Source organism: Schistocerca serialis, chromosome 4, assembly GCF_023864345.2.
Source record: "Schistocerca serialis cubense isolate TAMUIC-IGC-003099 chromosome 4, iqSchSeri2.2, whole genome shotgun sequence".
NCBI lineage: Eukaryota > Metazoa > Arthropoda > Insecta > Orthoptera > Acrididae > Schistocerca > Schistocerca serialis.
Window position 1 is genome coordinate 472,125,386 of NC_064641.1, and position 27,649 is coordinate 472,153,034.

Consider the following 27,649-nt stretch of genomic DNA (forward strand, 5'->3'; position numbering starts at 1 on the left):
GTCAGTTTATAGTCCCAGGTATCCTCTAAATCCTTTAGTATTTCTGATGAAGTTGGTTTTTCATCACACTCTAACTATCATGTTAATAGTTCCTGCCTAGTTAGTATTACATTCACAATCTCTGAATGTAAGCATGACTGATGGACATCTCTTGACGGCAAACATTGTAAGGTAGATTCCTGATGTTAACATCTTTTGTCTGCTCTTGCAACTTTCAAAGTGCCAGTCTTGACTGTAATTACCAAACACTGGTATTCGTGTACTGCCAATCAGGAGAGAAATTTGTGCCTTAACAGTAAATAATATGTTCATGGCAGTTTTGGCTAACATTATTTCAGTGGTTAACCAGGCAATGACCACTTTTTCACAAAACTCCAAACTGAGTAATTATAGCATGTGATAGTGAGAGCAGAGGAATGGGGCTACCCTTGTTTGCAAAGATAACTGTAAGTGCTGCATTGTTGGTGTCTGAGGTGCTTGCAGAGGCTACAGTCTGTAGGAATTCTGTTGGCACGCTGCCTACGCAGATGAAAGAGTAGCGAGACACCAAGCACTCAAGTTAATGAACACTTATACTGAGCACACACATCTCTTCAGAATTAGTCTTGTTTATTATGAGCATTCATGCAGTAATACTGATAGGACTCATTTATTTAAAACCCACTAAACCAACTAAGTTCCAAAGTTTATTCACGCTCAAATACTAGACAATATTTATGAGGATTTTTATAATACAGTTACAATTCTTATAAAGGACTAATAAACTCTTATAACTGCATTCATTCAAACTTCAACTGAGGTGTAGTTTTAGCTTGTGTAACATACAAAAGGCAAGACCCTGGTTAAGGGAAACAAAACATCAAAACTGAAAGTTTCAAAAGAATCAGCAAGATCACAGTTTGACAGAGCCAGGGACAATGGATCTGTAATCCACAGCTTGCACTTTCATTTACAGATAATGATCTTGATGTTCAAGAACATATTTCTGCACAAGTGACTTACTGACTTATCATTTGGCCCCCCCACTCCCTCTTTTCTCTTACGCACTTTCACTCACATCTATTTTTGCTACTAACTGTGATATGCACTGTATACAAATCTTGTACTTGGGCATCCCTGACAGTCCCCGCCATGTAGGGCCCCCAATTGGTCGTTACTAATTCTGGTATGTCCTGATTAGAAATCTTACAGTTGTGGCATCTCTGGTGCCCCTCTAAGGTTTGTGCCCTAATTGGCAGCTTGTTTTGCTTGGATGTTAAACCGGCCCTGGACACTGGATGAAACACAGCATATAAATTTTTCCTTTGTGGGGAACCACACTCACGTAGGACTTTTTGAAAGAAATTTCCACCATTTGACTTGCTATTCATTTATTTTATGCACTCATGATTTTGGCTTTACAGCCATTCTAAAGTGCAAGTTAAAATGTCGCAAAATGATTGACCTGCCTAAATGAAACACATTGTCAATGATGACATGTCACTTACGCATATCAGACATTTTATGATATTTCAATTTGCACTTCAGAATGTCTATAAAAAAACCCACCAGGGTAGCCGAGAGCGCTAACGCGCTGCTTCCTGGACTCTGGTAGGCGCGCTGGCCCCGGATTGAATCCGCCTGGCGGATTAACGACGACAGCCAGTGTGTCGGCCAGCCTGAATGTGGTTTATAGGCGGTTTTCCACATCCTCCTAGATTAATACCCGACTGGTCCCCACATCCCACCTGAGTTACACGTCTCGCAGAAATTTGAAACACATTCCCACTATTTCCCGATTTACACTTGACGCAGACAGCTGGGGTACACTAATTCCGTTCTGGGGGGTAGGGGTGGCGACAGGAAGGGTATCCGGCCACCCCTTACAATTAACCATGCCAAATACATACTTAACCCTGCCAACCCTGCACACAATGCGGGATAAAGGCGGTAGCGAAAGAATGTCTATAAAGCAAAAAGCCTGATTTAATGAAATAAATGAAGAGTAATTTAGAGTCAAATAGTGGAAATTTCTTTCAACAACAGTGTTTTAAATGAGTACTGAGAAGAGTAAAATGGCTATCACCAGGCTCCTGAGTTCATACAGTAGGTGCTTGAAGAAAGGCTCAAATGATTCTGTGAAACACAGCTTACAATTTTTCTTCACAGGTTCAGCAGAAATAGTAATTATTTTATTCTATTTGCTACGATTTGCCAGTCAAAACTACAATTACCTAATTTTTTTTTAAATGCCTGAAAAATAAGCAATGATATAAATCGCTGGCACTAGTGCACAAAACAAGACCCAAGACAGTCATTGCAATATACATACAATATAACGAAAATGCTTTAAATTAGACCAGTTGTAAACTGACATGTGCAGATTAACATACCTTCAATTGTACACTTCGCTGGTGGTGGTATTCGTACTGATACTTTGTCCATGTAAGATTTTATCTTGTCCAAATGTTTTTCACAAAAGTGTTGAACTGTATCCCGCATTGGGTATGGCTCAAAAACACTAATTCTCTGAAATATGAAGAAAGACTATTATCAAATAAAAGATAGCATCACATTAATGGTGTTTAGAAAATTACAATGCTTATGAAAGCCCCTCTGCATATTAGTGTTACAAGAAGGGAATACATAATCAAAATTATGATATTCATATTCTAACATCCAAAGAAATTAACAAAACATTATTCCTCTGAAGTTCCTTTGAATGCATGAGAATACAGTTGCTGTAGGCAAACAACACTTCAACTCTTGAGCATATTCCTGGAATACAAATAAGAAACATAGCTTGCAAGGATAAAAGATTATCAATGGAACACTCAATCAGATGGACAAGGATGAACTTGTTCATGCTCATACAATACTTTGCTGTTAACAGCAGGTTTTAACATAATAATTCTGATTTATACAGCATCCAACCACAGAAATTCCAACAGAATATCAAATCCCTTCCCACATCCATAAAGACACCTGTCACATATGGCATACATTAGAAGTGTAATATGAAATTTATGTACATAGAGATTTGCTTACATTATTTGAAAGCCAAATGACATGATCCTCTATTTTCTGTTAAGAGCAGTCGACAAACAGAATTCAGAGAAGAGCGATTGGCAAGTGACTACATTTATCCTCCACCTATATGGTGGATAATGGCTTGCGAAGAACAAATGCAGAACAAGATGTGGCATAATGGGCACACATATGCCACACCATGGATGTGTATATGAAATGACAATGGGATAAGATATGACTGTTGTCTTATTTGAAAGGTTTCTTATCTAAAAGTGTTGTAACTTGGACACACAACACAATCAAGAACGTTAGTATGTTATTAGACTGTGGCATGTACACCAATCACCATAACATACACTGAACACAATAAGATAAGGCAAATGTATGCAAGCAGTAATAAAATGATAATGGAGCGCAAGCGCAGTGCGGCAGGGTTTCAACAGGACTCGCCTGTGGCAGCCCCTACAGGAAGTTCACAGTACTGCTCTTTCGCAGTGCACACTTGCGTATGACAACACACAGCTAATGAGCACATCACTTCATTCCTATTCCCTTGGGGAACAGCTAGGATTCCTGAGATGTCCATGGCGTCTTCCTCCGCGAGGCTGTGACAGAGATGTCCACATGAGCTCCAGGACCTGGAGGTGGTGATGCCCCTGCAGTTGGTGGCTGAGGTGGAGGAGATGGTTCTGGTGTGGATGATGGCTGCATCTGTATTAGTAACGGTATTGGAGAAGCTGCACAGGTTTGTCCACCAGTGACGGGAGTCCCTCATATGTTGTGGCAGGGACCCAGTCGCAACAGGTGATCCGTCAAGCGACTCAAACTGATGTGGCGACATCGGTGTCTCAGCCAGGGTTGTCCAGTCACCCATATGCAGGTGCAACTGGTCATAATGACATGCACAGAGACCCTCCTCCATACGGACGTCACAGAGGCAGTCACCAGAGCACCAGGAGATGACAGTGGGTATACATTTTCGACAACGACCAAACCCTCATGCCCAGACAGCCACCCTGGGATGGAAACAGGATGTTGACTCCACAGGCTGGCAACCCTGGCTGGGCCACAGGAGGTTCAGGAGTGTCTGGGGTTGATGCCCATGCAGCAATTTGGCAGGGCTGTTGTCACCGAACGGCATGAACTGACAGGAAGACAGAAACTGACCCAAGGCAATGCCAGACAGGGACCGAGTCACATACTTTTTCATTTGCATTTTGAATGTTTCGGCTTCACTGTTGGACTGGCAATGGAAGGGTGGGGTGAAAATGTGGTGAATCACGTGGGCTTTGAAGAAGGAGGCAAATTTCCATGACACAAACTGAGGGCCATTATCAGAGACCTATGGTGCTGGAAGTCCTTTGATGGAAAAAAATTTCGATAGGGCTGCCACAGTGGCAGAGGCCAAAGTTGATGGGCAACAAACAACATATGGGAACCAAGAGAATGCATCAATTGCTATTAGCCAGTAGGCCTTAAGGAAGGGCTGGAGAGACTAATATGGATACAGTCCCAGACCTGTGAATGCTGTGGTCATGGAGACAACATTGCACACAGGGCAGCTTACTATGATCCACATTGAGAACATGCCGTAACCTATGAGTGACGTTGCTTCCAAATCAGGTCAAAAAACATGACAACGGGCTAACTCCCAGGTGTGTGACACCCCCGCCCCCTCAACCGACGTAGGACGCGGAAGAGCCACAACGGCAGAGACATTCTGATGAAGGGTTTGATACCAGAACTAGATACTTCGAACCCAAGACAAACAATAGAAGACTGAAAGAAGTGGCACTTTTCCAAATTGATTTTAACCTGGCAGTCCGTAACACCAAAAAACACATACTTAAGTTGTTGAGATGTTCAACAGAGGAGGAGACAGAGACCATAATATCACCAAGATAGTTGGCACTGCAAGGCACAGACCTCGTGAGTTGTTCGAGAAGCCGTTGAAAAATCACCGGGGTGCTGGTAATGCCAAACGGTGATCACAAGTACTGTTACAAGCCAAAAGACGTGTTAACGACCAAGAGCCATTGAGAGTCAGGTTCAACAGGAAGCTGCAAATATGGATTGGAGAAGTCAATCTTGGAAAAATACTGACCACCAGCCAGCTTAGCAAAACGTTTGCCAGGGCATGGCAACAAATACATGTCAATCATAGATAGAGCATTGACAGAAACTTTGAAATCACTGCAAGGCCTCCTTGACTATGACTAAGGGGGTAGTCCATTCGTTGGATGCAACTGGTTGGACGATCCTAGAGGCCATGAGGCAGTTGAGCTCCGCCCTGGCTTGGTCATGGTGTGGCATCAGCAATGGGCAAGCCTGAAACAAGAGGGGTGTGGCTGAAGGTTCCCTGGTGATGTGGGCTTTAAAATTATTGGCATAATCCAAGCCTGCAGAAAACAGGGAGGAAAATTCAGAGCATGAAGAGGTGGGTTGTGTATAAGGCACTTGATCAGAGACAAGATTAACTTAATCAGAAATAGTAAACCCAAAAAGCTTAAAGGCATCCAAACCAAACAAATTTTTGGTGCGTGCATTGTTCGCCACCAGAAAAGTAAGTGGACAAATTTATATATGACTGGGGTTGAGAAACTACCGAATATTGGAATTCTTTGTTTATAGTAGGTGACTAAAGAATGTGACAGTGGTGCTAAAGGGGGAGAACCAAAGTCCATGTGGATCTGCAAGTTGAGTAATGACGCGGCAACACCAGTGTTGACTTGCATGTGCAAAACCTTCTGATAAACCTTGACGTCAATAAAAAGCTTATTGAGTGCAACGGGGATTGCCTATACACAATTGACATCCATGTCAGTATCTGCAGTAGGCTGTTGGAATTTTGCATTACAAACAGGGGCAATGGGGCCCGTCTTGTTGCACTGGCAGCAAATGGACCATCGCTAAAGACAATATGGCATACCATGAGTGACAAAACACGACAGAGGGAAGCATGGAGCGCTTGTGTTGTTGTTCATTACCAGGCTTCCTCTGCTGCTGTTACAGCGGCTACTGCAGAGAGTTGAATCGGACACCATGAAGTTTTGCTCACACGGGGACGGCTGCCACCATATCGTCTCCATGTGAACCGTCCAACAAATCGGGGGAAGTGGGTTGAGCTTCTGCAACCTCAAACCATGATTAAATTTGAGTACTTGCAGCCCTCGAAACATCAAATGATTGTGCAATAGTCAGAATGCAGGAGAGGGAGGGCTTTTCACATTGATGGGCCTGCTCATGAACCTCACGATCGGGGGCCAAAACAGAGGCAAGTGTTTGCAACATCTGGGTTTGATTGTATTGCACTGTGGCGAACGCCTCCTGCTATTGACTGAGATGCTGCAATGCCTCTGTAAGAACCCCTTGCTGATCAACCAGCCAGTGTAAAAACTCATCAGTAGCACCATCAGACATAGTAGACACAATGGAGGACCATCACTTGTGTTGTAACTTGGACACACAATACAACCAAGAATGTTAGTACACATTAGACTGTGGCATGTACGCCAACCACCTTAACATACACTGAATGGAATAAGATAAGGCAAATATATGCAAGAAGTAATAACATAACAACTGAGCCTGGGCATAGCACTGCAGGGTTTAAATAGGCACTCATATCTGAGGCCAACTTATTGGAAGTTCACAGTATTGCTCTTTCACAGTGCACTCTTGTGGATGACGACACACTGCTAACACGTGCGACTTTCAAATGTGCGCACATTACTTCAGAAAGAGTGATCTGCAGAAAGAGATGACAAGAGGAGGTTACAGCTGCAATAAATATCAGTTAAGATAGCCTATGGTTATACATGAAAAGACATGTATTTGTTCTTACTCAGATTGGTCTGGTTCAGTTGTGAGGGTATAAGTGTATCGTATACACTGGAAACATAGACCATGTTTAATGTTCTGTGGAAGACTGAGGTCATTACAGATGAAGCACAAGCTTAGAATGGGGAAGGATTAGGAAGGAAATTGGGTCTGTCCTTTCAAATGAATCATAAGGTATTTGCTTCAAGGAATTTAGGGAACCCACGGACAAACTAAACATGGAACGCTGGATGGGGATTAAAACTCTCATTCATGCTAATCACTGTGTCACCTTGCTCATTAGAAACAGAAGGGTTCTTTGGTCTGAATGGATGTCTGAGTCACAGACTTTCATATTTGCAGGCATGTTTGCGTGAGTAGGTACCAGGTTTCAGTTTAGCAACATTCATGGGAGCTCAAAACTGTTCTACCTTTAATAAGTTATTATAAAGAACAATCTTGTAATGGGAAACCAGTAACAATGAGAAGCTATACAGGCAAGGCAAATGCATTATAGAATAACAGAGGCAGAGAGACAGCAAGCAGCAGGCAAATGAAGTAAGGATTACTGAATAAGAATTTGAGTTCTTATAAACCACAAATATGAGATGTGTGTGGAGCCACAAAGTTGACTTTGAGTAATGTATTGAGTTTGTCTGCAATCATGAAGGAAACTGAGTGTTAACAGAGTTGAAACAATAAGAAACTCTCTGTGCCTATTTACTTCACTTAGTTACTAAAGATCATAATGAAATTGTGACTTGAAAAAGGACAGCAATATATTACTAACAGGCTTCCACTTGTATATTATATGGCTATACTGTCTGCTTGAAGTGACTGTATTCATCGTTTGAGTGTATATTTTTCATTTCAGGATTTTATGTGATAATGTGCAATGATATTAAACAATGTTTTTATGGTGAGACAGGAAGCTTGCATTCGGCACTTGTAATTGGCAACTGATTGTATGAAGTTGCTACAAGATGAAAATTGTAAACAAGAAGCTGCCAACAGAGGAATGTGAAACATAAAGAGCATGTAGTGTTTGAAACAAAACCACATTCAAATGTCACAACACTGCTACACTTATTACAACACTTAGAGAGAGCACTAAGGTCAAGTAATGACCAAATAATATACGACAAGTTCTGGGTCTTTGCCTTGTAAATGCACTACTGTGTTTCAGTAATACCTCCACATCGACTGTATACACATTTTGCTACTACATTCACCTAAATCTTCTAGTAAGCTCTTTTTAACTTGAAACATGTGAAAGGTAACAGGATAATGCTTTTCTTTAGTCCAATGTTTCCTATTCTTTTAGTCGAACAAGCTAATTATGTACCAGTGAGCCATTAATCACTTACTACAATTATTTCATTTATCATTTTATTCAGTTAGTTGGCACTTTACCACGAGCACTTGAAAGTTCAGAGCAGAGTTGTCACTAGTGCATCATAGCCAACACACTGAATGCTACATTTCATTTAACCCTAAGAAAACTGTAAAATTCCCACATCCCATCCCCAAAAGAGAGACTTGTATCAGCGTATTCCAAAGAACTGTTATTTCGTGAAACATGTTTTAGACTATATGTAGAATGTTTAGGTATACACATTTCCTAATAACAATTCCAAGTATTTTCAATGATGTACTGATGACTCAAAGCACTTCTAACACATATCAGCATCAGTGGTGTAGACTGAAGGCTATATGCAGTCATAGAAGACAATTTCAGAGAAGTGAGCATTTAATAAAATGTAACACAGAAAACAAGTATGTGTGTTAACTTCATACACGTGGACAAGGAAAAAAATTTCCCGGATTTCCCAGTTAAAAATATACTTTCTCCCGGGTGAAAACATACTTTTCCCTGTTAACTGACCGTATATTTTCTATTGCAACTGTATAACTTATCTATCCTTTGAATGATTATGGTTTTATACAAGGACGTAGAATTTCATGGCACTATTGACAACTAAACACAGGGAAAAAACGCGTTTTGGAAAGATCTTTGATGTGCAGCAAAGTGTACGCTGCATATTTTCGTATTACAAAAGTATAAATTCGAATTCCACCAAACACTGCATGTTACTTTCCGAAGCATTGAAATTGAGATTGCAATGCGCTTTTGTAAGCCAGTCATATTTCACGTCACGTGATCTCGCCAGCTGATGACAGCTGGTATTCAGAGCTTAGGACACGTGATGTAGTCAGCAAATAGCAACATCACTGTTAAGTAGTGCGAACACACAAACAAAAAAAGTTAATGGTTTAAATTAATATACATAGTGTTGCTAAACGAAATGCAAAGCTTTCACATATAATGTTGGTTTTTTATGCACATATTACAATTTAAGATATATCAAACAAATGTGCCAGTTAAAATTTTAATAATGACATAAATTTCTGATCTTCTGGGCTTGAAATTTATCTAAATGGCTCGTCATCAAAGAGTTGATTTTTAAATGAGAGTGAAACGCTCTGTGATTTAAGAAATACATCATACATTGTCGCACATAGTTCCATTGTAACTGCCAGAATGGTACTTTGATGGTAACGCTCTGTGATTTAAGAAATACATCATACATTGTCGCACATAGTTCCATTGTAACTGCCAGAATGGTACTTTGATGGTAACGGTTTTCAAACCACCATTTGGAATATTTTCCCGCAAACCTGTTAGAAATAGGCTCGTTTCTGCAGTTGCCGGAGAGCACCAGATGACAGGTGTCACCGCGCTTGCGCAGCTACGATGTCGTAGGGAGCCCATATGTTCATATGTGTAAAACATTAAAAGATCTTACATTATGTCATAAAAGAAACAAGACATCAGAGGATACTCCAAGAGCACTGGAATTTCAACACTTCGTTTCAAATATATTGACTGCCTCAGCAGAAAAGATTAATAATAGAAAATTTCTTTAGCAAACCGACAAAAATAACTTCATTGTTCTGCAAGGCAATTAATGCTTGATTGTCAGAAAGGTGGAAATAAAATGAAATCAGCAACTAACACAATTTAGGCTTCCGTAATTATGTGAATGTATTTTAATTCACCTGATAGCTCCCGGCCATAGAAATCTGTTTTGTTTAGATTTGATGTGAGAGCAGTAAACGAAGAGGAAACAGCAAAATCACTAAATGTAAACACGGGTAACATAGAGACTAGCCACTGTAACTCAGACTGTTCTGCGCATCAGCCGTGGATCTACGATATTTCCGAACCGGGGCAATACCCCGCCACTCCCTCAACCGTTTGAGATAGGACATCAAAAATTTAAAAAAAAAAAATCAAATTTTCAAAAATACACTCATTTTGTAGCGCACATCTTTCTGAAGAGTCTGATGCATAAAATATATGTGCTCGAGGAAATGTAACACATGTTATTTGGTCGTAAGTGTGCCAAAGTGCAGTGCCTCGCCTCCTCACACAGCATTCTTCTATCACACGTCACTGTACTTCGCTCTGTGGAATTGAAACGTGTATATTTTGTAATGGATGCCATCAAACCATATTCAGGACAGTGGAAATTAAAATGTCCTGTGGTGCCTCTCCTGCTTACAGTCGGCCGGTTTGACATTATCTCCCTCTTTTTTTTTTAAAAAAAAGAACTCTTCAGAAAATTTTGCACTCTTTATTCCCTACCAGTTAACAACTTGCTGCTTTGTGTGACATAAAATTAAATATAGGATACATAAACCCAGTAAAGACTTGAGACAAACAAGACAATACACATTTCTTCAATCCTTAGCTCCTACAATTTTTTTCTCTCTAATCTTGCTACAGCTTTACATGGCATGCTTTCCTTTTTGTGTAAGAATCTATTACCTCATCAAAGTTTGTCAAACATTTTGCTACATGAAAAGTCGAAATGTCGTTGTCTAATACTGAAAAAGCTGTTAATACAAATAGGACCCAAGACTGGTGTGGTTTCCCGATCTGATTATGTCTATTTTGCACTGTCTGCTAGATAAAACAAAATAGGCCTTTCTAATACTGCAAAAATTGTAACACACACCAAATAAACGAGAATGTTTTGGAACAAACGGTCTTTTTTGTAACAACAGAATACAATTCACAAAGTACCAATATCAAATGCCAATTAGGCCTACAACAAGCAAAAAGCTTTACGTTAGGAAATAGTTTCACACTTCATTTATACACTCCAGTTTCTCAAGCATGAGATCGAAAAGTAGTAGTACGAAACTTTCATACAAACTTGGAATCATCATATTGTTCCATAATTTGTGTGATGTCCCCGTTTCTTCTCCTTCCTCATTATAGCGAACAGTCTTGTTATCACTAATTCTGTAACTATTCCTGCCTGTGTCAAAGTTTATTCGCAGGTTACCTTCACTAACTCTGCCAGAATCACTGGTTTAGTTATCCCACAATTATTCTCCAGTTAGGTGTTGTTACATGTTCATACAACTCATTTTCTGCACTTCTTCCAGAATAGAACTTTAAGCTGCTGCTAGCCAGGGACTGTACAACTGGCATATACTAGTATATGCAATCCGGCCAAAAACTTTCTGTCAAAATTTCATTTTCTTGGATACACCGAGAAGTTAATACACAATCTTTCTTACCTGTTATTCATTTATTTTCACTCCTATAGTCTGAATCTATAGATTTCCCTAGTAATTTTAACAATGTTCATCCAATCAACCAAAAATTCAGACAGTGGTTGGCATTCATCCGTTTGGCCTTACTCCGCTCAGCTCGTATAGCCCCTTTTATCTAAAGGAAAGTTTGTTTCTACATTCAACGCGGATTCCCCAGACAGTGACATCATGTACACTATGCACGCATTCACAAATCAACTTATGATTCATTCAGAAATCAACTTAGAATGTGTTCAAAAATATTCAAAAACCGACAGGAATGTGTTTCAAAGTAATTTGAATAATAGATAGGTTAACGTGCGCTGGGTGTTAGTCGCTTTGTGAAACAAGGTTTTTTCCGTCAAGAAGCAGGAGAAGGCACTACTCAACTGCTAAAACAAATCTAATGTAAACAGTTGTGACGTCACGCTCATCGGAGGCAATTTGTTGTTACAAAGCACTGCATAGTCTTCCTAAAGCCTTTGACACATTTTGCTGTTGGCAGACGCCTGTATGAGCACTGTGTTTTGTTGCTGTATGTGGCACATTTCCTTTGCAGTTTAAGTTTTATTTTAGTTTTTTTCTCTCATTCATGTTTTATGTTGTTTCTCTCATTCATGTTTTATTGCTGCAGTATTATTCTGCAGTAGCGGGATACAGTAATATCCTTTGTTGGAGTATCGGTTCTTACCAGTCAAAATTACAAAAATTTAATTGAAAACAAAAACAATGGAAATTTCCCGGAATTCTAAAAAATTCCTGGGTTTTTCCCAGTTTTCTCCCAGATGAAAAAATTCCCGGGTTTTTCCTGGAATCTCTCGGTTGTCCTGGGTCGTATACACCCTGTCATCATGAGACATACTTCATAGCTATCCAGTACCCCCTAATGTCTCATCTGCCTCAGAACATCCTCATGGTGTGAACTTAACAAAAGACAATCAGTGCTCATTTCTATACAGCCTTGACACATTTCCAATTCATTTTATTTTGTGTGTAATGAGCCAGACGTTGATTACACTTCTCCGATGAGACTAACAACAAGAGCACCTCTCTGATGCACACCAGCACTTCATCACATCCCAGCTTTGTCACTTAGGAACATGTTAACTAGAATGACAAGCAGCTCCCCTCTACATGTACCCTCAACAAGATCTCTCAGGTCATATACTCCGATGCTACAACTACCCCGACATACAAGAGGGATTCAAATGTAAACCTTAACAGTGCAATAAAGTTCCTCAAAGTATTACTATCAATTGGGCAATTGGCAAGAGTTACTCTCATGTTTTGACAAATGACCAACAAATGGCAGTTTGTTGTTGCATCCCATACAGAGAAACTGTGTCAGTGTGAAGTTGGCTGCCCCATTGCTGACTTGCACCACATTAGAGCAGCAATCTTTGACAAGTTTTTTGAGTAGTGAAACTGCATCACAGGATAAAAGCGCAGTACCATGATTCATGTGTGTCCCTGCAACAAGCACACACGTGATGCAGAAAGTTTAAAACAGGTGTAAATTCTGTGGAAAATGCTGTGAGTTGCATTATGTATTTTAAGTGACAAGGTTCAAAGATATGCTTCACTCATCACATACATGTAAACATTTGTATGAAAATGGACTTTTACTATGAAATGTGGATTTTAACAGCTGACAAGCATCAAAGTAATGCTACATATGAAGACATATTTTTACTTGTGACAAACTTGTTGTAATTTTATTTTTGACAAACTTGTGTGGAACGTGCAATATACTCTATATTAAAATGTTAACATGGCATGAGTAATGAACACACACTGGAACATGACAAAAGTTTTCAAAGATCTGAAGACGACAGTCTTACCTGTCAAAAGTGATCAATAGAACACAGTTATGAACATAATCTTGGCTATAAAATTTTTGTTTAGAGTATATACAGGTCACTCCTCCCCATTTCTGATTATGAGAAACATCAATTAAATTTTCATCAATTTACACACCACAGAACTTAACATTTTCTACTCTGTTTATTACTTCTTGTTGGTACACTATGTTAATAGGAAGCGAGATATTTTTGACAGGACAGAACTGGATGTAAAGCTACATTCATGGCTTAGAATTAATGGCTAAGATCATGGCTAATGAATTAAACTGTTTCAAAGTTTATGTTATGGTGAAAGTGTGGCACTCCACTAAAATGTGTTCAACTAATAAAGGGACACACAAACTGCAATAGTGTGGAGTAGATTGTTTAATAATAAATTAATTGTAGTGTTGGCAGAAGAGCCAACACTGTTTTTCTAGAGGAGGCCTAAATGCACGCGTTTAATTACACGCTGACTGGCGTGAGGTCTGGAACAGGACAATATCTTGAGAATTGTAAATAAAGTACGTAGATGATGTAATACTTAACTTTAATCCACAATTGTAGAACATCTCTCGTTACGGTACATGCTTTATAATATTAATTATCAATTGAATACGGCGCCTTGCTAGGTCGTAGCAAATGTAGCTGAAGGCTATGCTAACTATCGTCTCGGCAAATGAGAGCGTATTTGTCAGTGAACCATTGCTATGAACGTCGGCTGTACAACTGGGGCGAGTGCTAGTACGTCTCTCTAGACCTGCCGTGTGGTGGCGCTCGGTCTGCGATCACTGACAGTGGCGACACGCGGGTCCAACGTATACTAAGGGACCGCGGCCGATTTAAAGGCTACCACCTAGCAAGTGTGGTGTCTGGTGGTGACACCACATTAATGGATCATTCTAGTTTGGCAGATGCTGAATAAGCAAAGAATTGCAGTTCTTGACAGGGTGTTCTATACGAACAAGCTGTAGAATCTTGTCCGGTACACGGTACTCCATATTTGATTATCATAAGGACGAGTTTAATGTCTAGTCAATGACTCACCTTCATGCCAGATCTGACTAAAAAATGCAAGAATGTGTATTTTAAGGATAAACGATATAGCAACTTGCCGTGTATGTGATCAGACTCTGTCGCTCTGTCTGTCCCAATATGCTGAAGAGCTTCTATTTGTTGTATTGGTCATATACGCTTACATGAGTTTGAAATCTGAAGGACAGGTAAAAACACTCTGCTCATCTTTTTTGAAGTGGGAGGCAGAAGAGTAACTTTCAGAAGCTGCGGTGTGGGCAAAGTGTGTTACTGTGTTGCTAGTTGTTCAGCAACAATGGTAGGGTCAGACTGAATGATGTCATTCTGACAGATGACCAAAATACTGGAGGATGACTAGTGCACATAAACAGTGTTTAGTTTGTCCCATACGTGAGAGGGCCTGGTTAGAGTCTCAAAAGTGGTCTTTCCCAGCACTTCTTTTTGTAGTTTTTAATTAGACAGTGTGCTCTAGTTTACAGTCTTTTTGAAGGTGATCCCTTGATGGGTGTCATTTATGTTGCTCAAGTGCTCACTGTAATTTTTAATAGGCAGGGCTATTTCATGGCTCCATCATGCCATAGGTTTCCAGTGGTAGGGACTTGAGATGAGAGGGAGGCATCTGACATTTGGAATATGACAGTAATGTTACATCAAAATGTAACTTCACATCTACCTAGGGAAAGGAGATTATGGTTTAAGGAAACGTCAATCGACTTTCTTTAAATTCCAGCAGGGAGGATGCTCTGATGGGTATCGATGTGTCACAGAAAAAACAATTGGAAACATGTTGCTGTAACATAAATAATCATGCAGCTTCCAATAACCAGACAACAGAAATCTAAACCAGACAAGAGAAATCTAGGGCAACTAATAGCCAAGAAGGCACTGTAACCTGGGCTAAAAATGCAAGAGAAATCCAAAGTTTAACACACACACACTATATGTTCTATAAAATTATGAGACAGAATTGCCAGCCAACAGTTATCTTCAGCAAAAATGTCAGCCCTGCCAATAGAAACATATAAAATATATGTAGTGCCCAGCAATTCTGTCTCATAATTTAATAGATTTCACAAGAGGATTTTTCTTTTGCCACAAAATATCTCTTCTGGTAGAATGCTTTTCAGAGAAATTTTGGCACTATGTGGTCAGTTGGCACATTGTAGCCATACAACTGTCTATTTGTGTGTGTGTGTGTGTGTGTGTGTGTGTGTGTGTGTGTGTGTGTGTGTGTGTGTGTGAGAGAGAGAGAGAGAGAGAGAGAGAGAGAGAGTCAAAGTTTTCAGTCTAGTTTATATGCCTTTGAACAACTCAACACTTCCTCTACTATTCAGTGAGTGGTTAACTTTACCCATCATGGTTTTTTTTCAGTATTTATTAATTATTAATTTAAATTTATAAATGTAACAATGACTTGTGTTGCAGACTTCATTGTTGAAGAGGGAGAGAGGGGTGGAAAGGGGAGCAGACAACAAGTTAAAAGAAGATTGACATTTATAATTTCAATGCAAAGTTTACCTGAGCAGTAGCAGCTACACTGTTCTGACAATTGTTAATGATAGTGACACTTGTATTAGGGCGTCGGGTAGTGACAGCAGATGTAACTGGAGGTGGTGGACTAGCTGCCACATTCCCTGAGCCACTGAGACAGGATCGGCCACTGGAGACTGCTGTTGTTGCCAGTCGTGTCCCTGACTGACTCATCAGACAAACATTGTTATTCCCACCTGGAATAAACACTAGTTTTGCCTTACATAGACACATAATGCACAAATTTAAGGAAATTATACCAGAACACTAATATACAGGTTGGGAGGGGGGGTGGGGGGGGGGGGGAGGAGGGGGTGGAAGGAGCTACAAGAAAACAGCAATACTAAGAGGGCACAAAAAGTGTGGTGGCAGGAAGAACAGGACCTCTGGTTAGGTGAGTTCACATCCATAAGTACAAAATCATTTGAGGGTAATGCACCAGTTAGTCTAATAATGAATAAGGAAATATGAATACGGGTTAAAATTTCAGCAATTACAAAAAGGACAGACTGATACTCACATCAAAGATGTGAATTGTAGACAAGCATAACAAAAAGACTGTTACACACAAAGCTTTTGGTCAATGCCTACTTCAGCAAAAAAAAACACTCATACATTCACACAAGTAAGCACACCTCACACGCACACGACCGCTATCATTGGCAGCTCTGACTGGAATGTGAATCCAGACAAGAAAGTATAACACACGCACACGCACACGCACACACACACACACACACACACACACACACACACACACATTCACACAAGCAGCACACAACATGCACACACAACAGGTATCTCTGGCGCTTTAGCTGGACTGTTATTACCAACAGCCTAATGAATGTATTATCGTAGCCAATATCCACCACAGTAGTATAAGCCTATATGCCAACTAGCCTCACAGATTAAAAGAATGTATGTAGTGATAAAAGAAATTATTCGTCTAGCATATGGAGACAAATATTTAACTGTGATATGCACCTGAAAATCAATAGTAAGAAAAGTATTATAGATAAAAATAGCAGGAGTAAATGGACTGGGAAAAAGGAATGAAAGGGGAAGCCACCTCGCAGAATTTTGCACAGAGCATAATTTAATCATCCTGGGCACTTGCTTTAAGAATCATGAAAGAATGATGTAAGCATGGAAGAGACTAGGAGACACCCGAAGTTTTCAGACAGACTATGTAATGGTAGGACACAGATTTTGAAGCCAGATTTTGAACTGAAAATCATTTTCAGGGGCAGATGTGGACCGTGGTGACAATATGTTGATTATGAAGTGCAGCATAAAACAGAGAGGACTGTTGAAGCCTAGGAAATTAAGGAGATGGGACTTGGATAAACTGAAAGAACCAGATGTATATGAGGGTTCAAACAACAAAGCATTAAGTAATGGTTGAGTGAAAGAGAAGAAAAGGTTATATTATGTCATAAATCGGTAGCTTTAGGAGATTAAGTGAGACAGCACAGCATCAAATAGGGGAAAAGACAAGGTCCAGTAGGAATTCTTGTATAGTTCATGGGTACTGAATTCAATTGATGAAATGGAAAAATAATAATAATAATAATAATAATGCAGCAAATGAAGTAGGCGAAATGGAATACAGGAGCCTAAAAAAATGAGACCAACAGAAAATGCAAAATTGCTGTGCAGAAACAGCTAGAGCACAAATACAAAGCTGTAGAAGCATGCATGACACAGGGAAAGAGAGGTACCACATTTAGAGAAGCAGCTATATACAAGAAGCGAAAGAGGGAATGCCAGAAGATGGAAGGCATACAGTGAAACCTCTATATAATGTTTTTCAAGGGACCACAAATTCTGAACACTGTATAGAGGAAAACACTATAAAGAGGAAGGCTTCCAATTAATAATTATAGGGCATTACTGAAGATCGGGATACCACTAATCAGCTTTGACAAATGGTGCCATAGATGTCATTTTAAATTTTCACAACACTATAATGTGATACTCATTGCAAATGATCAATGTATCAAATGATTAGTGTTTTGTAATTTAAACATAGGGCCTAGTAGGGGAATGGGTGAAAGTAAATGATCAGTTTGTACTGTAAAAAGTTATAACAGAGTCTTAAGATATGACATCATTGTCCAAAGCTGACAGGTGGTACCCCGTTCTTCAGTTGACCCAATTATAGAATATGAGCCAAATTTTGTTTATGATATACTGAACATATTACATAAAAACACAGTAAATGATACAGATTAAAAAAGAATTAGTTACAAAAAAATTACTTTAATAATTAAATTATGAAACGGAACTTAAATTTGCACAAAACTCCAGGAACCTATGCAATCTGAAAACCACATACCTACGATTTTTTTAAATATTCAAGCAAGCATGTCTGCTTTCTATTTCTCCTAGACTCTATGGCAATCATTTCTTGCTCCAAATGAGCAGGTTGAACTACTGTTCTGTCCTCAAGTCTATGGGCCATCATATATCTCCTGAATGTTTCAAAGGCTTCAGCTGCCATAGTATATGAGGGAACAGGGTCATCTTCCTTGTCACTGTCACTTTCACTACCACTATTATTCTCCAAGCTTCTCTCTGCAGTCAGCTCCTCTCCTGTGGTTGCCACGTTGTCATCCACAGACACAAAGTCCCCAAAAGTGACAAAATCACTGCCTATTAATTCGTGAAACTCTTGCAAATCACTTGCAACATCTTCCACAGGAGCTGCCATCTCATTTTGACAGAATCCCGCTTTTGTGAAACAGTTTTTAATAGTTTCAGCACTGACTTCCCTCCATGAGTGCATAATTAAATTCATTGCCTGTAAAATATTCAGCTTCAGTTGTTAGCTCTGCTAGCTTCCCAGATTTCTTTGGTCCATCAAATTCAAGCCTTTTTTACAAGGCTGTCCTATATTTAACCTTAAGGGCTTGTGTTATTCCCAAGTCCAAAGGTTGCATATGGCTGGTGCAGTTGGGTCGCAGGAAAATTACTTTCACATTTCTCAGAAAGGATACGTCTGGTGGATGTGCCGCACATCTTTCCACAAACAGCAGCACTTTTCTTGCAGCACTTCACATTTTGGCATCAGATTCTCTGAAACCAAGTTCATAACACTTCCTCCATTTCGTCGTAAGTCAATGGTTTCAAATGCATGCATTTCAAATTTCCACAATTCTTAAATCCTTCCATTATCGATGATCTGTTTTTCATAACAGTGTTGAGTGTTGAGGGGGCCAGTTCATTGCTTCGCTAGCTCCATGTGACCCACACCAGGAGATGCCTCCACTTTTTTTAATAGCGGTAACCCTCTCTTCCAGAGAAATGTTCTTCCACTTTTCACTCATGTCCACTGATGAAAGCTTAAAAAAAAACATTATATCGAAGACACACTCTCACTAGACACATGAACTGTTTGCTGCTCAGCTCACACACCACTCTACGAATACAAAGCATCGACTGAAATGACGGCAAAAAGATGGCAAGCAGAATGTGTGTCATATGTCACATGACCGGGTTCTGCCGCTGACATATGAAACATGCTGAGTGTGGGCTTCCTGAGCCAGTGCAAACTGTGAATCCACAAAACGGAAAACGATGCGTCGACATCCAGTCACTTAAACATTATAAAGAGGTAAATAATGACCAGGGTTATAAAAATATGAGTGTTACATGGAGGAAATTGTAATATAGAGGAAACACAGTAAAGAGGAAAATTTAACATTGTTTATATGGGCTTTTAGTCGGGACTGAAAAAAATGGACGTAACATAGAGGAAAACATTATATGGAGGAACGTTATCAAGAGGTTTCACTGTATATGGAAGGGCTACATAAGGGAGATGAACTTGACAGTATTATGGAAAGAGAAGAGAAAAATAGATGAAGGTGAGATGGGAGATATGATCGTGTGAGAGGAATTTGACAGAGCACTGAGAGGCATAAGTTGAAACAAGGCCTCTGGGGTAAATGATATTTACTCACAATTATTGAGATCCTTGGAAGAGGCAGCCATGACAAAACTATTCCACCTGGTGTGTAAGATGTACAAAAAAAGGCGAAATACCCTCAGATTTGAGGAAGAATGTAATAATTCCAATTACACAGAAAGCTGGTGCTGATAGTTGTAAATATTATTACCACAGTTACGTAAGTCATGTTTGTGAAATAATTACAAGAATTATTTACGGAAAGATATTAGAAATGGTAGAAGCCAATCTCTGAGAAGAAAAGTGACACTGACAGAATGACATTAGGGAATTAGACACTAAAAATAGTCTATGAATTTTGTAATTCGGGCAGAAAATAACTGATGGTAGCTGAAGTACAGAGGATGTAAAACGTACATTGACAATTACAAGAACAGCATTTCTGAAAAAGAGAAATTTGCTAACATGGAATATAATTTTCAAGTGTTAGGAAGTCTTTTCTGAAGATAGTGGACAGGAGTGTAGCCTTATACAGAAGTGAACCATGGAAAATAAAGCAATTTGGACAAGAGGAGAATATAAGTTTTTGAAATAGTGTAACAAATGTGGAGGTGCAAAATCAAATTGGGGAAAAAATAAATTTATGGTGCTACTCCCTTAAGGGAGAAATGTTTGACAAGAAACTTCCTGAGCATCAAGGAATCATCTATCTGGTAATGGACAGAAGTGCGGAAGAGTAAAAATTGTAGAGGGAGAGAATAGCTCAAATACAGTAAGAAGGTTCAAATCGATGTGTGTTAAAGCAGTTAAGTAGAGATGAAGAGGCTTGAACAAGGTAGACTAGTACAGAAGATTACATCAATTCACATTTCAGAATAATGACCAGAACATTATCAATTGATGACATAAAAGAAAGCATGCCCAGTAGTACATGTACAGTGCACTGGGTGGTTAAGTGTATAAAAATTACAGCTTTACAAAATCTCAAATTTTTTTTTAAAAAAAATACTTAATAATGAAATGTGTGGTGGTTTCTTAACCTAGGTGTATGGAATTATGAAATTCCAGTGTCTCATTGGAAATCAAGAACTACAAATGAAGTAACATAATGGAGAGGATAATACTTCTTACACTAGTGTATCCAGATAATGGTAACTCTGAAATAAATACATACTGACTCCAGAAACCACTACAAGCATAAAGACACATTTCCAATTCATTTTTCTATAATGGAGAACATACATCATCTTTTAATTAGGCATTTAGACTCTGGTTGTACATAGATTGTACAACTGATATCGGATGAGTCAGTTACACTACAACACAGTAATGTACCAAACTAAATTATCATGTAACGACAATATTATGAAAAAGATTGCTATTCACCATACAGAAGAGATGTTGAGTCATGAATAGGCACAAAGAAAATATGGCTATACATTTAAGCTCTCAGCCAAAAGACCTTCTCCCGAAGCACAAAACACAGCCATTTGTAAAAAGACTACTTACACACAGATGACTGCTGTCTCTGGTTGCAGTGCCCGGACTATGGACTGTAAGTGTGCCTGACGGGAGAATCATTCCGGTGAGGGTAATGGGGGTATGGAGGGGGAGGGGGGGTTAGGAGGTGGCATGGGATGGGTTGGGGGGTGGGATAGCAGGGTAGGGATGGGGGAAGTGAAGTGCTGCTTGAGGGCGCATCCAGGGACATGGTGGATATAGGGTAGGGCTGTTAGGTACAGTGGGATGTTGGGGGAGAGGGAGGTGGAAAATGTACCAAGGGTCTCACTGAGGCCTTCACAGACCGAAATTACCCTCCCAACCTTGTACAGAAACAGATCTCCTGTGCCTCGTATCTCCAGTCACCTACCACTTGCCACCGTATTTTACAGACTATAATTCAGGGGCATCTTACACTTGAAATTAAAACTAAAACATCCAGTGATTTAAAATTCCCTCCAGTCTTGAAAACAGCCATACATTATTCGATGCTACAGGAAACTTACACTATGTGATCTAAAGTATCCAAACACCCCCAAAAATACACGTTTTTCATATTAAGTGCATTGTGCTGCCACCTACTGTCAGGTACTCCATATCAGTGACATCAGTAGTCATCAGACATTGTGAGAGAGCAGAATGGGGCACTCTACGGAACTCATGGACTTCAAATGCAGTCAGGTGGTTGGCTGTCACTTGTGTCATATGTCTGTACGTGACATTTCCAGACCCCTAAACATCCCTAGGTCCACTGTTTCTGATGTGATAGTGAAGTGGAAATGTAAAGTCCATGTACAGCACAAAAGCGTACAGGCAGAACTCGTCTGTTGACTGACAGAGATTGCCGACAATTGAAGAGGGTCGTAATGTGTAATAGGCAGACATTTATCCAGACCATCACACAGGAATTCCAAACTGCATCACGATCCACTGCAAGTAATATGACATTAGGCGAGAGGTGAGAAAACTTGGATTTCATGGTCGAGTGGCTGCTCATGAGCCACACATCATGCTGGTAAATGCCAAATGATGCCTTGCTTGGTGTAAGGAGTGTAAACGTTGGACAACCTGTTGTGTGGAGTGACGAATCACAATAAACAATGTGGCAATACATTGGGAGGATGTGGGTATGGCCGGTGAACGTCATCTGCCAGTGTGTGTAGTGCCAACAGTAAAATTCGGAGGCGTGGTGTTATGGTGTGGTTGTGTTTTTCATGGAAGGGGTCTGCACCCCTTGTTGTTTTGCATAACATCACAATACAGGCCTACGCTGACGTTTTAAGCACGTTCTTGCTTCCCACTGGTGAAGAGCAATTCGGGGATGGCGATTGCATCTTTCAACACAATCGAGCACCTGCTCATAATGCACAGCCTGTGGAGGAGCGGTTATACGACAATAACATCAATGTAATGGACTGGCCTGAACAGAATCCTGACCTGCATCCTATAGAACACCTTTTGGATGCTTTGGAATGTCAACTTTGTGCCAGGCCTCACCGACCGACGTCGATACCTCCTCCTCCGTGCAGCACTCCATGAAGAATGGGCTGCCATTCCCCATGAAACCTCCAGCACCTGATTGAATGTATGCCTGCGAGAATGGAAGCTGTCATCAAGGGCGGGCCAACACCATATTGAATTCCAGCATTACCGATGGAGTACGCCACGAACTTGTAAGTCATTTTAAGCCAGGTGTCCGGATACTTTTGAGCAAATAGTTACCTCTATCAGGCAACATTGGATTTAACTGGCAGGTAGATCGATGCAACGAACACGAGTTGTGGGGATTAACAAGCTTGCTAACAGTGTCTCCCACCCGAACCACCATCACAAACCCAGAAGACTGTCTAGCCTAAGATGCGCCATTGCAGTCTACGGTGCCAGTGAACTTGAACTGAAACTGATTTGTGTTATCGGTTGTTGTGGTCTTCAGTCCAGAGACTGGTTTGATGCAGCTCTCCATGCCACTCTCTCCTGTGCAAGCCTCTTTATCTCTAAGTAACTACTACAACCTACATCCTCCTAAAACTGCTTAGAATATTCATCTCTTGGTCTCCTTCTATAATTTTTAACTTCACGGTTCCGTCCAATACTACACTGATGATCTCATGGTGCCTCAGAATGTGTTCTACTAACCGATCACCTCTTCTAGTCAAGTTGTGCTACAAATTCCTCTTCTCCCCAATTCTATTCAGTACCTCCTCATTAGTTACATGATCTACCCATCTAATCTTCAGCATTCTTCTGTAGCACCACATTTCGAAAGCTTCTATTCTCTTCTTGTCTAAACTATTTATCGTCCATGTTTCACTTCCATAAATAGCTACACTCCCTACAGATACTTTCAGAAATGACTTCCTGACACTTAAATCTACACTCGATGTTAACAAATTTCTCTTCTTCAGAAACACTTTCCTTATCATAACCCTGTCGATATTTTATATCCTCTCTACTTCAACCATCATCATTTATTTTGCTTCCCAGATTGAAAAACTCATCTACTATTTTAAGTGTCTCATTTCCTAATCTAATTCCCTCAGCATCACCTAATTTAATTCGACTACATTGCATTATCCTCATTTTGCTTTTGTTGAAGTTAATCTTACATCCTCCTTTCAAAACACTGTTCATTCCGTTCAAATACTCTTCCCGGACCTTTACTGTCTCTGACAGAATTACAATATTGTTGACAAACCTCAAAGTTTTTATTTCTTCTCCATGGATTTTAATTCTTACTCCAACTTTTTCTTTAGTTTCCTTTACTGCTCAGTATACAGTTTGAATAATGTGGAGGATAAGCTACAACCCTGTCTCACTCCCTTTCCAATCACTGCTTTCCTTTCATGGCCCTTGACTCTTATAACTGTCATTTGGTTTCTATACAAATTGTAAATAGCCTTTTGCTCCCTGTATTTTACCACTGCCACCTCCAGAATATGAAAGAGAGTATTCCAGTTAACATTTCAAAAGCTTTCTCCACCTCTACGAATGCTGTAAACATAGGTTTATCTTTCCTTAATCTATCTTATAAGATAAGTCGTAAGGTCAGTATTGCCTCGTGTGTTCCAACATTTCTCTGGAATCCAAACTGATCTTCCCCAAGCTGGCTTCTACCAGTATTTCCATTTGTCTGAAAAGAATTAATGTCAGTATTTTGCAACCATGACTTATTAAACTAATAGCTCGATAATTTTCACACCTGTCAAAACCTGCTTTCTTTGCGATTGGAATTATTATATTCTTCTTGAAGTCTGAGGGTATTACATCTGTCTCATACATCTTGCTCACCAAATGGAAGAGTTTGTCATGGCTGGTTCACCCAAGGCTATCAGTAGTTCTAATGGAATGTTGCCTGCTCCCAGGGCCTTGTTTTGACTAACTTCTTTCGGTGCTCTATCAAACTTCCTCTTCCATTTCCAAAATATTGCCCTCAATTACATTGCCCCTGTATAGACCCTCTATATATGCCTTCCATCTTTCTGCATTCCATTCATTGCTTAGGACTAGTTTTCCATCTGCACTCTTGATATTCATACAGGTGGTTCTCTTTTCTCCAAGGGTCTCTCTAATTTTCCTCTAGGCAGTTCTATCTTTCCCCTAGCGATATATGCCTCTACATTCTTACATTTGTCCTCTAGCCACCCCCGCTTAGCCATTTTGCACTTCCTTTTGATCACACTTTTTAGACGTTTGTATTCCTTTTCACCTGCTTCACTTAATGCATTTTTACATTTTCTCCTTTCATCAATCAAATTCAATATCTCTTCTGTTACCCAAGGATTTCTACTAGCCCTCATCTTTTTACCTACTTGATCCTCTGCTGCCTTCACTTCTTCATCTCTCTAAGCTACCCATTCTTCTTCTATTGTATTTCTTTGCCCTGTTCTTGTGAATCGTTCCTAATATTCTTTCTGAAACTCTCTACAACCTCTGGTTCTTTCAGTGTATCCAGGTCCCGTCTCCTTAAATTCCCACCTTTTTGCAGTTTCTTCAGTTTTAATCTACAGTTCATAACCAATAGATTGTGGTCAGAGTTCATATCTGCCCCTGGAAATGTCTTGCAATTTAGAACCTGGTTCCTAAATCTCTGTCTTACCATTATATAATTTATCCAAAACCTTTGAGTGTCTCCAGGCCTCTTCCACATATACAACCTTCTTTCACAATTGTAAACCAAGTGTTAGCTATGATTAAGTTGTGCTCTGTGCAAAATCCTACCAGGTGGCTCCCTCTTCATTCCTTAACTCCAGTTTATATTCACCTACTACTTTTCCTTCTCTTCCTTTTCCTACTATCGAATTCCAGTCCCCAAAGACTATTAAATTTTCGTCTGCCTTAACTAGCTGAATAATTTCCTTTACCGCATCATACATTTCTTCAATCTCTTCATCATCTGCGGAACTAGTTTGCAAACAAACTTGTACTACTGTGGTAGGCGTGGGCTTTGTGTGTATCTTGGCTACAATAAAGCGTTCACTATGCTGCTCATAGTAGCTTATCCGCATTCCTATTTTTTTAATTTATTTATTATTAAACCTACTCCTGCATTACCCATATTTGATTTTGTATTTGTAGTCCTGTATTCACCTGACGAGCAGTCCTGTTCCTCCCGCCACCAGACTTCACTAATTCCCATTATACACAGCTTCCATTTCTCTTTTTAAATTTTCTAACCTACCTGCCTGATTAAGGGATCTGACGTTCCACGCTCCAGTCCGTGGAACGCCAGTTTTGTTTCTCCTGATGACGTCCTCCTGAGTAGTCCCTGCCCAGAGATCCGAATGGGGGACTACTTCACCTCCAGAATATTTTATTGAACTGCCGCTGCAACTACTGAAAAGGCTGCTGCCCCTCTTTGGAAACCACATGTTTGTGTGATCTCTGATCACGCACCCCTCCGTTGTGGTGGCACCTACGGTAGGGCTACATGTATTGGTGAGCCACACAAGTGTCCCCACCAACGGCAAGGTCCATGGTATATGGTGTGTGTGTGTGTGTGTGTGTGTGTGTGTGTGTGTGTTATCAGTAAAAGTACAATATTTTTGATAGTAACTAGTTTCATAATGGAAAAAAATAAAAGGGATTCATATGATGCGGGCTATAAATTGAAAGTAATAGCAAATGCAGAACAATTTGGAAACAGAGCAGCTGAGCAGCATTTCGGCCCTCCACCAATAGAAAAAGCCATTTGCGATTTGCAGGGTAGTAAAGAAGAACTGAAAAAAATGAGGAACACTAAATGTGCAAATAGAAGACAGAATGCAAAATGGCCAAAACTAGATGATGATGTATTGAAATAGATTCAAGGACACTGCCAGAATGGCTCTTGAATTACGACAAAAATGATTCAAATACACATTTGTAGGCTAGCACTACAGTGGAACTTAACAGACTTTCAGGCGGAGTTGATTGGTGCAACAAGTTTATGATGTCATGATGATGCAAATCAAAACCAAAATAGCTGTATGAAAAGAAAATATTATCTTTCCATCGCTTTATTATTCAACACCAAAAGAAAACCAGTGTGGAACTGAGACAAATAGCGAATATGGACAAAACCCCTCTGACATGAAAGTTGCTAAAACATGTGGACATGATAAAATGCAGTATACTTTTGTCCTTTCATGTTGTGCTGATGGCACTCAACTTCATCCAGTGATCATTTTCAAGTACAAAAAAACTCCAAAACCTTCTGAAATACCACCAGGTGGTGTTGCTCATGTAATAAAAGGGTTGGATGGATGAGGTTGGTATGAAATTATGGACTAACAGAGTGTAGGAGAGAAGGAAAAGTGCTTTACTGATGAAGAGTTCTCTTGTTGTGCTAGATCTGTTTAGTAGACACTGAAAAATTCTGTGAAAGAGAAATTGAGGTATGGAAATAAAGAGCTTGCTGTTATTCTGGGAGGACTTACTTCACAATTGCAACCTCTTGATGCCTCGATAAATAAACCATTTAAAGAGTAAATGAGAGAGGAATAGAACAAATCGATGATGAATGAAACCCAACATGGATTCACACCGAAGGGAGATTTAAAACAAACTACAATCAAATAAGTGCATCAGTGGATACAACAGTTGTGGTCTAGAGTGTGAGCAGACATATTGTTAAATCTTTCAAGAAGTCCATCATAAGTAACACTCTCGATGGCAGTGAAGACCATCCTATATATAAAGGGGATAATGACGCCGACAAAGAGGAAGAAGAAGAAAGTTCAGATGATGATTTTCAGGTATTTTAAATGTCAGTTCAGTTTTATAAACTAAGATTTTTTTCAGCCTAGATTTGTAATCTAATGCTAAAATTGGTACACATCCTTTTTTAAAAAACTGCTTAAAAATTAAGGTTGGTCTTACAGTCTGTAAAATACGGTACCCAGATCTTACAGTCTGTAAA

The 27,649-nt window shown here is 39.7% G+C and overlaps 1 protein-coding gene across 4 annotated transcripts in view; it reads right to left on the reverse strand.

The window, feature by feature from the left end:
* The window catches only part of LOC126475141 (protein melted), a 268,693-nt gene that overhangs the window by 98,476 nt on the left and 142,568 nt on the right, over nt 1-27,649 (reverse strand). For all 4 annotated transcript variants that reach the window (XM_050102749.1, XM_050102748.1, XM_050102750.1 and 1 more), the window contains 2 exons: nt 15,831-16,039; nt 2,373-2,508 (listed from right to left, as the gene is read on the reverse strand). In XM_050102749.1, the coding sequence (XP_049958706.1) occupies nt 2,373-2,508; nt 15,831-16,039 (345 nt within the window). The remainder of the gene's footprint in view (nt 1-2,372; nt 2,509-15,830; nt 16,040-27,649) is intronic.